At 46.7% G+C, this 15,496-nt stretch overlaps 2 protein-coding genes across 4 annotated transcripts in view; one reads left to right on the top strand and one right to left on the bottom strand.

Annotated features, from left to right (window-relative positions):
• LOC123993617 (leucine-rich repeat transmembrane protein FLRT1-like) overlaps nucleotides 1-12,769 on the top strand; it is a 29,003-nt gene extending 16,234 nt beyond the window's left edge. The window contains exons 2-4 of one of the 2 annotated variants that reach the window (XM_046295960.1): nucleotides 4,425-5,107; nucleotides 9,268-10,155; nucleotides 11,026-12,769. In XM_046295960.1, the coding sequence (XP_046151916.1) occupies nucleotides 9,279-10,155; nucleotides 11,026-12,248 (2,100 nt within the window). In that variant the 5' untranslated portion in view covers nucleotides 4,425-5,107; nucleotides 9,268-9,278 and the 3' untranslated portion in view covers nucleotides 12,249-12,769. The remainder of the gene's footprint in view (nucleotides 1-4,424; nucleotides 5,108-9,267; nucleotides 10,156-11,025) is intronic. The other variant, XM_046295961.1, reaches the window with a different exon arrangement.
• Nucleotides 1-15,496, bottom strand: part of macrod1 (mono-ADP ribosylhydrolase 1) — a 119,445-nt gene that overhangs the window by 83,362 nt on the left and 20,587 nt on the right. The gene's annotated exons all lie outside the window — the stretch shown is intronic.

Here is a 15,496-nt window from a genome sequence, read left to right on the forward strand (position 1 = left end):
ATCTGCATATCTGTGCTATTATACATCTATATCAAACCATGCCATGTTATACTCCCTCTGCATATATATACTCCCCATCACATTTACCAACCACTTCTATTTACTATAAAACATGCCTGCGTTCCTGTACTCACTCACTCACATCAGTGGATGTTGATTCAGGCTTCAGTGAGTTTAAACCTTGCTCAGGCTGACAGTAATTTCTGCCTCCAAATTACATTCCAATGGGTTCATAAATCTGCCCCCTCCCTGCCTCGCTCGCTCCGGCTTTCCCCCTCTCTCCTATCACCCACTCTTCCTCCCTCTTCCCAGCTCTCCCTCAGTAAATGAGAAATAGGAGGGGAGTGGGGGGTTACGTGAGTTGTTGGTTAAACAGTTAACACACACACACACACACACACACACACGAGTGGAGACTCATGCTTTAACACAGACAAACAATTAGATGTTGTGCTCACCATAGCACATGCACATCATTTGCATTCTTCCACACACACACACAGGTTTTAATGAATGTTCGTTGCACAGCACACATTGGCGCTCTAGTCTAAAATATGAATAATGCTTTTCTCCTCATTGGTGGTAGGTAGATAGAAGTGTCCTCTGGAGAAACCTCTTTATGGGGCTAAATATTACCAGAACACACCCCAGAGTACCATGCATCTCCTATACTGCTGCGCTGCGAGTGTTCTGGTAATATAGAGGACCATAAAAGATTACTAGAACACACCCAGTCCATCTGTGTTACTGCTGTACAAGAACCAGTCCATCTGTGTTACTGCTGTACAAGACCCAGTCCATCTGTGTTACTGCCGTACAAGACCCAGTCCATCTGTGTTACTGCTGTACAAGACCCAGTCCATCTGTGTTACTGCCGTACAAGACCCAGTACATAATTCTGTACAAGACCCAGTCCATCTGTGGTACTGCCGCACAAGACCCAGTCCATCAGTGGTACTGCCTCACAAGACCCAGTACATAATTCTGTTCAAGACCCAGTACATCTGTGGTACTGCCGCACAAGACCCATTCCATCAGTGGTACTGCCGTACAAGACCCAGTACATCTGTGGTACTGCCGCACAAGACCCAGTACATAATTCTGTTCAAGACCCAGTACATCTGTGGTACTGCCGTACAAGACCCATTCCATCAGTGGTACTGCCGTACAAGATCCAGTCCATCTGTGGTACTGCCGTACTAGACCCAGTTCATAATTATGTACAAGACCCAGTTCATAATTATGTACAAGACCAAGTCTATAATTCTGTACAAGACCCAGTCTATAATTCTGTACAAGACCCAGTCCATCTGTGTTACTGCCGCACAAGACCCAGTACATTCCATCATCTGTGGTACTGCCGTACAAGATCCAGTCCATCTGTGGTACTGTTGCACAAGACCCAGTCCATCTGTGGTACTGCCGTACAAGACCCAGTTCATAATTATGTACAAGACCCAGTCTATAATTCTGTACAAGACCCAGTCTATAATTCTGTACAAGACCCAGTCCATCTGTGTTACTGCCGCACAAGACCCAGTACATAATTATGTACAAGACCCAGTCCATCTGTGGTACTGCCGCACAAGACCCAGTCCATCTGTGGTACTGTTGCACAAGACCCAGTCCATCTGTGGTACTGCCGTACAAGACCCAGTTCATAATTATGTACAAGACCCAGTACATAATTCTGTACAAGACCCAGTCCATCTGTGGTACTGCCGCACAAGACCCAGTCCATCTGTGGTACTGCCGTACAAGACCCAGTACATAATTCTGTACAAGACCCAGTCCATCTGTGGTACTGCCGCACAAGACCCAGTACATCTGTGGTACTGCCGCACAAGACCCAGTCCATCTGTGGTACTGCCGTACAAGACCCAGTCCATCTGTGGTACTGCCGTACAAGACCCAGTACATAGTTCTGTTCAAGACCCATTCCATCTGTGGTACTACTGTACAAGACCCAGTCCATCTGTGGTACTGCCGTACAAGACCCATTCCATCTGTGGTACTGCCGTACAAGACCCAGTCCATCTGTGGTACTGCCGTACAAGACCCAGTTCATCTGTGGTACTGCCAAACAAGACCCTGTCCATAATGCTGTAAGACCCAGTCCATAATGCTGTAAAAGACCCAGTCCATAATGCTGTAAAAGACCCAGTCCATAATGCTGTAAAAGACCCAGTCCATAATGCTGTAAAAGACCCAGTCCATAATGCTGTAAAAGACCCAGTCCATACTGCTGTAAGACCCAGTCCATAATGCTGTAAAAGACCCAGTCCATAATATTGTAAAAGACCCAGTCCATAATGCTGTAAAAGACCCAGTCCATAATGCTGTAAAAGACCCAGTCCATAATTCTGTGAAAGACCCAGTCAATAATTCTGTGAAAGACCCAGTCCATAATGCTGTAAGACCCTGTCCATAATGCTGTAAGACCCAGTCAATAATTCTGTGAAAGACCCAGTCCATAATGCTGTAAGACCCTGTCCATAATGCTGTAAGACCCAATCCATAATGCTGTAAAAGACCCAGTCCATAATGCTGTAAAAGACCCTGTCCTTAATGCTGTAAAAGACCCTGTCCATAATGCTGTGAAAGACCCAGTCCATAATGCTGTAAGACCCAGTCCATAATGCTGTAAAAGACCCAGTCCTTAATGCTGTAAGACCCAGTCCATAATGCTGTAAAAGACCCAGTCCATAATGCTGTAAGACCCAGTCCATAATGCTGTAAGACCCAGTCCATAATGCTGTAAGACCCAATCCATAATGCTGTAAGACCCAGTCCATATTGCTGTAAAAGACCCAGTCCATAATTCTGTGAAAGAGCCAGTCAATAATTCTGTAAGACCCAGTCCATAATGCTGTAAGACCCAGTCCATAATGCTGTAAGACCCAGTCCATAATGCTGTAAGACCCTGTCCATAATGCTGTAAGACCCTGTCCATAATGCTGTAAGACCCAGTCCATAATACTGTAAAAGACCCAGTCCATAATGCTGTAAGACCCAGTCCATAATGCTGTAAGACCCTGTCCATAATGCTGTAAGACCCAGTCCATAATACTGTAAAAGACCCAGTCCATAATGCTGTAAAAGACCCAGTCCATAATACTGTAAAAGACCCAGTCCATAATACTGTAAAAGACCCAGTCCATATTGCTGTAAAAGACCCAGTCCATCTCCAGTAGTACAGTGTAACTGCTGTTCTAAGTGTTGTGCTGCAGAACAGACATTCAGCAGAGGTCAGGACAATAGAGCTGTCAGCCAATGATACCCAGAGGAACCATTCTAGTCTATATTCTATTCTACTGCTACAGTACTAGCTATCCATGGCTGGATATAGGCTGTGTCAGCATGGGGAGGGAGGAGCACAGAAACACAACCACCACACCAAAATACACTACACTGACATTACTACACTACGCTACACTACCTCAGCACACTAAGCTACACTACCTCAGCACACTAAGCTACACTACCTCAGCACACTAAGCTACACTACCTCAGCACACTAAGCTACACTACCTCAGCACACTAAGCTACACTACCTCAGCACACTAAGCTACACTACCTCAGCACACTAAGCTATACTATCTCAGCAGACTAAGCTACACTACCTCAGCACAGTAAGCTACACTACCTCAGCACACTAAGCTACACTATCTCAGCACATTACACTACCACACCACGCTAGCTCACCACACTACGCTACCTCAACACATTACGCTACCTCACCACACTACCTCACCACATTACGCTACACTACCTCACCACATTACGCTACACTACCTCACCACACTACGCTACCTCACCACATCACGCTACACTACCTCACCACACTATGCTACACTACCTCACTACACTATGCTACACTACCTCACTACACTATGCTACGCTACCTCGCTACACTACCTTCACCACACCTTCACCACACCTTCACCACACCATGCTACACTTTTTGTTCCAGACCAGCACCAACACAACTGATTCAACAAATCAAAAGTCTTGATGTGAAGTTGAATAACTGCATTGGGTGTGTTAGTACTGGGCTGGACTGAAGAACAGTGCTTTAATCCTAGACTCGTCACCTTGCCACACATAACTGTCTAGTCACTGAAGCTGGAGTGTCTGTCCTTTGAAGATTAACTTGAACATGGTTAGACTTGAGCATTCGTATTAAGCAAAAAAATTATAATGTTTATTCTGAAACCTTCCCTGCTGGTATACAGTTGACTCATTGATAAAGTAGTGAATGTGAATGACCCAAATGGCACCCTATTCCCTATATAGTGCACTGCTTTAGACCAGAGCCCTAGGGTGCCTGCTTTTTAATGCCATAATCCACTATTATGTAATGTGTGTGTGTGTGTATATGAGTGAGGAGTCCTAGCTAACTGCCCTCTCTGTTCTCCCCACAGGGGGGGTGCAGTGTCTCTGGCCCAAGTGTCACAGACAGCGGGAGGAATATCATCTTTAGCCGCAAATCCCTGCAAATTCGAGGAGAGAAAAAGTGCCAGTGTCACTATAGGCCTTAAGAGCCAGAGATGATTCATTCTAAACCTCAAAGTGAAGGATAACAAGTGGCCCAGACTCCTGTGACCTCTCATCCCACCACCTCCTCCTTCACCTTTCCTCTAACCTCTAAACTGTGTAACGTTCTCCATTCCCCCCGGCTGGTTCAATCTATACAGACACAGACTGACTGGATGACCATCTGGACCTATGTAAATCAACACGAAGACAACATAAACCAACCAGCCTTGAAGACGGACTCTCCTGGATACTGACTGAGCTGCCAGATGCTACTCTGGATGGGGCTGGAGGCTGTAGGCTGTTAGGCTAGCTAGGCCATGCTGCTCCCTGTGCCTTCCTCCTCTCTCATGCTGCTTCCAGGAGACCTACGGGCTACAAACATCATTATCGTCACCGTCATCTTCATCACTCACCAATGCCACAGGAAGTACGGTGCCTAGGAGGGGACTGACTGAACCTCAACTATTACGGACAGAGTGAACTGGAAACACACACACACACACAAACAGCCCCTTCAGCTGTGAAACAGACAAAGACAGAAGGCAAAGAGATACTAAGCACTGAGAGGGTAAGTTAAACAGGTTTCTCAAACATCATCTTCAGAGATTTGAGGTTCAACATATTTTTACAAAGTTGCTCTGTAATGTCTTAAAACATACCCTGTCATAAGTTCTCTATATTCTACTGAGATATACAGCTCATTTGTGTCATTTTAGAAGATGTTTTAAAATTCTTGTGTTTTAAAATGCCTCAGAGAAAATAGCAGTGAGTGAGGTAGGAAGGACAGAATCCAAATGAAAGGACAGAAAGGACAACAGACTCACTAGGGAGGAGAGGAGGATTGGAGGAGGAGCGAGCTGGGTGGGGTCTGATTGAGCCAATCTCAGTCAGAAGGAATGGAGTGAGTGAATAAACAAAAGGACGAGGATCTGAACAGATTAAAGAGATTATCCAAGGAGAGAGAGATGAAAAGAGAGGGGGAGGGAAAGGAGAAAGAGGGTAGAGAGAGAGCAGGCGGGCGGGCGTCACAGAGAGCTACATGCTATTTGTTATTCATAGTGGAGACTCTCCAATATGTTTTTATGCTCCCTGACTCCCACCCTCCCTCTGTTGGGTGAACGTTGGCTGTTGCACTACTTTGAAACCGGCCGTTTTGTGCTAAATATACATAGACTGAAACACCTCCAGACCCGGTCTTGAATCCGGATATAACTTTATCAATCATTATCATCAACCTGCCAAAACTCCTCCACAAGGCCCTGACGTCCACATGAGGATATCACTAGATACACAGCAGCATTACATCATTATTAATGATTCTCCTTTTAAAACCAATTCATTCAATTCTGAGTATTTCACAACCCACTGCCAGAGTCAGCCTCAACTTTCAGTCTCTTGCTCTACTCCTCCCTCTCATTGTTGCCATCTCTTGTTTGCTTTGCATCTCTTGTTTGCTTTTGACTGGAGCCGAGGGGCAATTTTGCATGATGTCCTGAGAGTGAGAACACACACACATACACACTTGTGGAAAAACTTGCCTGCAGAGCATTTGTTTGTCAAATGTTCTGTCAAATCATGTCAAGCACTTCAGAGGACAGGAAAACACATGTTCAAGACTGAAACCCCTAGAATATACTGCACTGTACACAATAACGTATCATCTCATTACTTTATTTTCTGTCATATGAACAGTATGCTATAAAACTCAACTGACATTCCTTTTTGTTTCTCTGAATTGTAAATTGATGGCACTCTCAAATATTCAACACCAAAAGACAAGCAGAGAAATTTAAACCGAGGAACGTATAAATGTTTTTAAAAAAGGACATGTAAAACATCCACTTAAATATTTCTTGAGAATTCAGAAGCTCTTCACTGAATAATTTATACCACATTTAAGAGAACAATAACCACTATAGCCACACACACAGACAGCATGCATAATACTGTACGTCTCAGTTTGTTGTGAGTGAATGTTTGTGGTTTTTCTAAATCCCAGTTACATTTACATTTACGTTGCCTCTCCGACTTGTACAACAAACTACAGACATGCACACAGTGCCTTCGGAAAGTATTCAGGCGCCTCAACTTTATCCACATTTTGTTATGTTACAGCCTTATTTTAAAATTGATTAAATTAAAATTTTCCTCAGAGATCTACACACAATACTCCATAATGACAAAGACAAAAAACAGAAAGACCTTATTTACATAAGTATTCAGACCCTTTGCTATGACACTCTGCACTGAAGATAGGAAACACTGTCACCACTGATAAATCCATGCTTTCCACCTGGCTACCCCTACCCCGGTCAACAGCACTGCACCCCCCCACAGCAACTCGCCCAAGCCTTCCCCATTTCTCCTTCTCCCAAATCCAGTCAGCTGATGTTCTGAAAGAGCTGCAAAATCTGGACCCCTACAAATCAGCCGGGCTAGACAATCTGGACCCTTTCTTTCTAAAAATTATCTGCCGAAATTGTTGCCACCCCTATTTACTAGCCTGTTCAACCTCTCTTTCGTGTCGTCTGAGATTCCCGAAGATTGGAAAGCAGCTGCGGTCATCCCCCTCTTCAAAGGGGGGGGGGGGGCATTCTTGACCCAAACTGCTACAGACCTATATCTATCCAACCCTGCCTTTCTAAGGTCTTTGAAAGCCAAGTCAACAAACAGATTACCGACCATTTCGAATCTCACCATACCGTCTCTGCTATGCAATCTGGTTTCAGAGCTGGTCATGGGTGCACCACAGCCACGCTCAAGGTCCTAAACAATATCTTAACCGCCATCGATAAGAAACATTACTGTGCAGCCGTATTCATTGATCTGGCCCAGGCTTTCGACTCTGTCAATCACCACATCCTCATCGGCAGACTCGACAGCCTTGGTTTCTCAAATGATTGCCTCGCCTGGTTCACCAACTACTTCTCTGATAGAGTTCAGTGTGTCAAATCGGAGGGTGTGCTGTCCGGACCTCTGGCAGTCTCTATGGGGGTGCCACAGGGTTCAATTCTTGGACCGACTCTCTTCTCTGTATACATCAATGATGTCACTCTTGCTGCGGGTGAGTCTCTGATCCACCTCTACGCAGACGACACCATTCTGTATACTTCTGGCCCTTCTTTGGACACTGTGTTAACAACCCTCCAGGCAAGCTTCAATGCCATACAACTCTCCTTCGGCGATGTCATTTACAAAATAGCCTCCAATACCCTACTCAACAAAATGGATGCAGTCTATCACAGTGCAATCTGTTTTGTCACCAAAGCGCCATATACTACCCACCACTGCGACCTGTACACTCTCGTTGGCTGGCCCTCGATTCATACTCGTCGCCAAACCCACTAGCTCCATGTCATCTACAAGACCCTGCTAGGTAAAGTCCCCCCTTATCTCAGCTCGCTGTTCACCATAGCATCACCCACCTGTAGCACGCGCTCCAGCAGGTAGATCTCTCTGGTCACCCCCAAAACCAATTCTTTCTTTGGCCGCCTCTCCTTCCAGTTCTCTGCTGCCAATGACTGGAACGAACTACAAAAATCTCTGAAACTGGAAACACTTATCTCCCTCACTAGCTTTAAGCACCAACTGTCAGAGCAGCTCACAGATTACTGCACCTGTACATAGCCCACCTATAATTTAGCCCAAACAACTACCTCTTTCCCTACTGTATTTATTTTGCTCCTTTGCACCCCATTATTTTTATTTCTACTTTGCACATTCTTCCACTGCAAATCTACCATTCCAGTGTTTTACTTGCTATATTGTATTTACTTTGCCACCATGGCCTTTTTTTGCCTTTACCTCCCTTATCTCACCTCATTTGCTCACATCGTATATAGACTTGTTTATACTGTATTATTGATTGTATTTTTGTTTTACTCCATGTGTAACTCTGTGTCGTTGTATGTGTCTAACTGCTTTGCTTTATCTTGGCCAGGTCGCAATTGTAAATGAGAACTTGTTCTCAACTTGCCTACCGGGTTAAATAAAGGTGAAAAAAATATTTAAAAAATAAACACTCGTAATTGAGCTCAGGTGCATCCTGTTTCCATTGATCATCCTTGAGATGTTTCTACAACTTGATTGGAGTCCACCCAATGGTAAATTAAATTGCTTGAATTTTTTTTTTTTAAGTCCATCCCTCGCCCACTCTCCAATGTCCCTTCCTCTTCTGGTTGGTAGGAGGGACCCATATTATCCTGACAGCTTCTGGTTGGTAGGAGGGACCCATATTATCCTGACAGCTTGTGGTTGGTAGGAGGGACCCATATTATCAGGACAGCTTCTGGTTGGTAGGAGGGACCCATATTATCCTGACAGCTTCTTGTTGGTAGGAGGGACCCATATTATCCTGACAGATTCTTGTTGGTAGGAGGGACCCATATTATCAGGACAGCTTCTGGTTGGTAGGAGGGACCCATATTATCAGGACAGCTTCTGGTTGGTAGGAGGGACCCATATTATCAGGACAGCTTCTGGTTGGTAGGAGGGACCCATATTATCAGGACAGCTCCACTCCATTGGGCCCAGCGACTATTCATACACTCAAACACTTTCTTTGTTCAGACACCCAACAAAAGACATCACTAAAAATTGAAGACAACACATTTACACAACACAAGAATTTCAAAATCCAGAAATGAGCTGTAACTCTTATTCTTTCTCTTTCCTAAATCACAACGACTCTCAAAACTCATTAACTCTTGGTCTCTCTCCCACTCACAGAGGGCGGGACTATGGCTGCCGAGAGTCTGACCGAGCTCCGTGATTGGCTCTTTCTGCTCCTCCTGTGCCTGACTCTATTGGCCGAGATGCTGGAGTTGGCGGCGGCAGCAGTTGCCATGGAGGAAGGCGAGGAAGACTTCCCGTGCCCGTCAGTGTGCCGGTGTGACGAGGGCTTCGTTTACTGTAACGATCGGAGCCTGAGCATGATCCCTCCTCTACCGTTAACAGCTACCGTTCTCTACCTACAGAGCAACCGGTTGGCCAACTCCGGCCTACCGGCGTCGTTGGAGCGCAGCAGTAGTATCCGTGTGGTCTACCTTTACGCCAACCAACTAGACGAGTTTCCTATACACCTGCCGCCGTCGCTACGGGAACTACACCTGCAGGACAACAACATTCGGACGTTGCCACGCACGGTGTTGGCCAGGTTACCGTTGCTAGAGAGGCTACACCTGGACGACAACTCCATCTCCACGGTGAGCATTCAGGAGCGGGCCTTCTCCGGTACGCGGCGGCTGAGGTTACTCTTCCTCTCCCGGAACCACCTGTCCAGCATCCCAGCCGGCCTCCCGGCTTCTTTAGAGGAGCTGAGGTTAGACGACAACCGTATCAACACCATCCCCACCCACGCCTTCCGGGGCCTGGCCTCACTGAGACGCCTGGTCCTGGACGGGAATCTCCTGGCCAACACCCGCATCGCCGACGACACCTTCTCCCGCCTGGCCAACCTCACGGAGCTGTCGCTAGTCCGCAATGCCCTGCAGGCCCCACCAATCAACCTGCCCAGCACACACCTGATGAGGCTGCACCTGCAGGACAACGGACTGATTCACGTGCCCCGGGGGACCCTGGACGGGATGAAGAGGCTGCAGCGGCTGGATCTGTCAGGTAACCAACCAGCCTGATGATACCTGAGCCTGATCAGCCCTACATTAGACATTTTATTATCCCAAGGCCAAAAAAGTCTAAATAATAGTGCCGTTATCCAATACATAATTATGATACAGGCTACTGCACATTACAAACGACAGAACCACAGAATTGATGGAGAGAAAGACAGGGTGCACTTGCGTGCTGACTGATTTAAAATAACAATATTAGACTGATGGGCTGTTTTGAAACTCTGCAGTTGCAATTTAAAAAATGCATCTTTACAATGAAAAAATAAGGAAACCTCCGAAAGCCAGATGGAGATGTGTAAGTTGGACATGCATTCAGTCCTTATATTACTGTTATGCTGCAGCAAATGTATTTCTACCGTCCACAAGAAAAGAAGTTGCCATGATGAGATGATACATGCATTGTGAACTCCTCTTCATACTGAGATGCACTGTCTGTCCCCACCCTAAGAGTTAATGATTGATCATGCAGATAGCAGAGAGTAGACCATGGCCCGTAGAGAAGACAGATTTAAATATTGCATATAATTTAACACTTCCATTTCAAGTCATGCTGTTCATAAAAATAACATTCAAATTTACCGGTTTCTCGCAGTTATTTATCAAATCGGGAAAAGGGAGTGGGTTTGGGTGGTAAATCACGGTAACCCGGTTCCTTGTTCAACCCTAATGAGAACAGCTGCAAATAGTTTGCTTAGGATTCTAGTTAAGATTTGACATTGCTCTGAGTCTAGACACATACTCTGTATATTGCAGAGTAACTTTAGTGAACTACTCACAAAATTAGCAGCAAATGAGCATATTATTCTACATCAGGTGCCATACGTAGAGTGACTTGTGTCCACTTCCATGCCTGCAGGGAACAACCTGACCACTCTGCCCCGGGGGCTGCTGAGGGACACGGACGGCCTGGAGCTGTTGCTGCTCCGGGGGAACCCCTGGTACTGTGGCTGCAACCTGCACTGGCTCCACGCCTGGCTGTATGGCCGCGGGGCAGCGGTGACAGTACGGGGCCTGACCTGCCACGGACCGGAGGCGGTGCGAGGCCAGGCCCTCAGGGACCTCACTGGGCTCATGGACCAGTGTGAAGGCCCCCCAGGAGGGGTGAACAGTGTGGGGGGTAGAGGAGGAGGTGTCACTAGAACTACCACCTTTCCCCCCACCCAGGGCTCTCTGTTCACCCTCAGAGACATACGGCCGGGCCTGGTGAAGCCATTACCACCGGGAGGAGAGGCGGGGGGTCATGCCTCACACCACGCTTTAGAACTCACCGTGAAGCCTCTGTCGCCGGACAGTGTGCAGGTGACGTGGCTGTGCCCGCGGCCGGCGCCCTCCTTCCGGCTGTCCTGGCTGAGGCTGGGCAGCAGCGCCGCTCTGGGTTCCATCACAGAGACGCTGGTACCCGGGGAGAGACAGCAGTACCTACTAACCCAGCTCACGCCACGATCACACTATCTCATCTGCCTGCTCCCCCTGCGCTCCACCTCCTCCCACTCTGGAGGGTCACAGAGAGGACAGCAACAGGAAAAGGACACAACAGACCAGAGCCCCGTCTGCTCTCAGATAGAGACGGGGGAGGCTCTGCGCCCCGAGGGGGGAAATGGGGGTGAGGACTCGGACACAGAGATGGCAGCCCTCCCCCTGGCCGAGATCATTGGAGGAGCCACAGCCCTAGTCTCCCTCATACTCATCTTCGGCATCTTCTGCTGGTATGGCCAGCGCACCGGGTATGTCTCCGGGGAAACAGACTCCTATGGGGTCAGAGGTCAGCGCGTGGTCGGGAAGCCGTACGATGACTACGTGGAGTCGGGTACTAAGAAGGACAGCTCCATCCTGGAGATCAGGAGCCCCGGCTTCGCCATGACGCCCATGACGACCCATCAGCCACTGCAACCCAAAGGAGGGGAAGATGTGACCTACGTGCACACCATCTTCCCCTCATCGCACGGTAACGGCACCTACCGAAGCAACCAGAGTCACAACGGCATCATCACCCAACTGGGTCACACGGCAGGCTACGGGACCAACCAGGGTTACCGGGAGCAAGGGATGATCCCGGATATAGACTACTCCTACACGTGATGACATCATCTCAGACACACTTCTCCCACCCCCACCGGTTGGATGCCGTTCTAAGGATACGGTTCCAGCAGGCGGTTGGTTGGTTGGTCTCCTTGGTTCCAAAGTACCCTCTGTGCCTCCTCACTTCTGCTCTGAATCTTATTTATCTGTTACTGGCTGACTGGCTTGGGTTGCTGTGTCCCCACAGGGCCACCCCACATACATGTTTGCTGGGTGACAGAAGTGTTTCAGTGCTTCTCATGTTTATACATTGTTTTGAGGTCTCAGTATCTTTACAGCTACTGTACTCTTCCGTCTATTTCATAAAAGACCGTTAGTAGTTTGAGGTGGATGTTTAGGCGTAGGCAGACGCTAAAAGGCAAATATATTCCAGAGAGAAACACTTGTGTAGACTGCTACACTATATATACAAAAGTATGTGGACACCCGTTCAAATGAGTGGATTCGGCTATTTCAGCCATACCTGTTGCTGACGGGTGTATAAAATCGAGCACACAGCCATGTAATCTTCATTGACAAACATTGGCAGTAGAATGGCCTTCCTGAAGAGCTCAGTAACTTTCAACGTGGCATCGTCATAGGATGCCACATTTCCAACAAGTCAGTTCTTCAAATTTCTGTCCTGCTGGAGCTGCCCCGGTCAACTGTAAGAGCTGTTATTGTGAAGTGGGAATGTCTAGGAGCAACAATGGCTCAGCAGCAAAGTGGTACACCACACAAGCTCACAGAACAGGACCGGTGAGTGCTGAAGCACGTAGAAATGGTCTGTCCTCGGTTGCAACACTCACTACAGAGTTCTAAACTGTCTCTGGAAGCAACGTCAGCACAAGAACTGTTCGCCGGGAGCTTCATTAAATGGGTTTCCATGGCCAAGCAGCCGCACACAAGCCTAAGATCACCAAGATCAATGCCAAGTGTCGGCTGGAGTGGTGTAAAGTTCACCGCCATTGGAGTCTGGAGCAGTGGACTCGAGAGTGATCACGCTTCACCATCTGGCAGTCCAACGGACGAATCTGGGTTTGGCAGATGTCAGACGAACACTACATGCCCCAATGTACAGTGCCAACTGTAAAGTTTGGTGGAGGAGGAATGATGGTGTGGGGCTGTTTTTCATGGTTCGGGCTAGTCCCCTTAGTTCCAGTGAAGGGAAATCTTTACGCTACAGCATAACTGGCAACTGGCCTGCACAGAGCCCTGACCTCAACACCTTTGGGATGAATTGGAATGCTGACTGCAAGCCAGGCCTAATCGCCTAACATCCGTGCATGACCTCACTAATGCTCATGGCTGAATGGAAGCAAGCCCCCGCAGCAATGTTCCAAAATTTTGTGGAAATCCTTCCCAGAAGAGCAAAGGGGGGACCAACTCCATATTAATGCTCGTGATTATGGAATGAGATGTTTGACGAGTGTGTCCACATACCTTTGGTCATGTAGTGTATACAATTACCTACTTCTGTGTGCGCTGAGTAGACACACGGGTAAGGGTTTGATGGTACTAGTCACAACAACTCATCACTGACTGACAGAAAATATATATGTTCCTATCTTAGACCTCTACTTTTCTCTTTCCCCTCCTGTTTTTATATTTTATTTCTCTGTTTATTTTGTGCTGCAGAGAGAGAGAGAGAGAGAATGAGAGCGAGATAACTTTGTTCTAGCTGAGAAGAGCTGATAGCAGCTCTGAGGGACAGGGGCTCCTACTGCAGCGATGTCTGCCTGGGGACTCTAGTGAGAGGGAGAGATAGGAGTAAGCATAGGGAGGTTAAAAAGAGAGACAGAATAATTGAGGGGGGGGTAATAAAAGAGGGAAAAGGTGAAAAGGAAGAATATAGACCCTGATCCTTCGAGAGAGATAAAGAGAGAGGGAGAAAAAGTAGGGAGCGAGATAGACAAAAGATGAGGGAGAGTGAAGAGGGAGAGTGAAGAGGGAGAGTGAAGAGGGAGAGTGAAGAGGGAGAGTGAAGAGGGAGAGTGAAGAGGGAGAGTGAAGAGGGAGAGCAAAGGGAGAACTAATGGCAGAGGGAAACAGTGAAAAGGGTAGGAATATAGCTAGGACCTCATCCAAACCCTGCTACTTCTTAACAGGACCAGTTCATTTCTACTTGACCTATCGTTGATATTTTAGTACAGGAAGGAGCAGACAGTGAAAAGAGTGTGTTCATCAAACGTGCCCATCTTTAAAGAGATCAAATTGTTATTTCAATTTGGCCATGGAATAAAATAATTCAACATATTGGCATTTCCCTTAACATACAGAACACCAATATTAAAGGATATATCCTTTTGCTTATTGCATGTCATCATAACATGAACGGCAAAGGCATGTTAACTGGACAATCATACAGAAATGTCTGCAATCAAATGAAGTAAATCAACCCAAAGTAAAAGGCATTTTCTATTGGTTGCTTTCAGGAAAGATGAAGGGAAAAAACCATGTGTTTACATTGATGTACCCATTCAGCACGCAAACATCTGAACACAGCAAGCTGTAATAGCCGTACCATTACAGCGACTTAGTATGTACTTAGTAGCTCTGTGTGCATCACAGTCAGTCATTCAGATCCAGCGAGGCTGTCAGGTCACAGGTGGGGGGGGGGGGGGGGGGTCCGTAGAAATCATGGATGAACCAAACTGCAGCACTGTGCATCTATGCACACTAATCACACACTCTGAAGTGTATTTCTGTCACTCTACGTATATTATAACAATGTTTTGGCCTCTCAATCACAACTGAATCACAATGGAGAGAAGAGTAAAAAGAGTGATGGGAAAAGGAGGGAGAGAAAGAAAAGAGATTGTTCGAGTGAGTTATGTATAGACTATAGTTTTTATTATAAACTGGGTGGTTCGAGCCCTAAGTGCTGATTGGCCACGGGTATGACAAAACATGTATTTTTCCTGTTCTAATTACATTTGTAACCGGTTTATAATAGCAATAAGGCACCGAGGGGGTTTGTGGTATATGGCCAATATACCACAGGAGTTTTTCCAGGCGCTCCGCGTTGCGTCATACATTGGAACAGCCCTTAGCCGTGGTATATTGGCCATATACCACACCCCCTCGTACCTTATTGCTTAAATATACCATGCTAAACTTAATTAGACATGTGTCTTTTTCCAATCCAAAACTCCAGTGGGAAAAGCATTCTGGGGGAAGAGAAAAGATCTAGAGCCTTATTTAGGACTTAGAAACCTTTCCTTTAAATACGCTCAGCTTTTCACAATGTCTTATGTATAAATCTAAAC

The sequence above is a fragment of the Oncorhynchus gorbuscha genome, linkage group LG13, assembly GCF_021184085.1.
Source record: "Oncorhynchus gorbuscha isolate QuinsamMale2020 ecotype Even-year linkage group LG13, OgorEven_v1.0, whole genome shotgun sequence".
Classification (NCBI taxonomy): domain Eukaryota; kingdom Metazoa; phylum Chordata; class Actinopteri; order Salmoniformes; family Salmonidae; genus Oncorhynchus; species Oncorhynchus gorbuscha.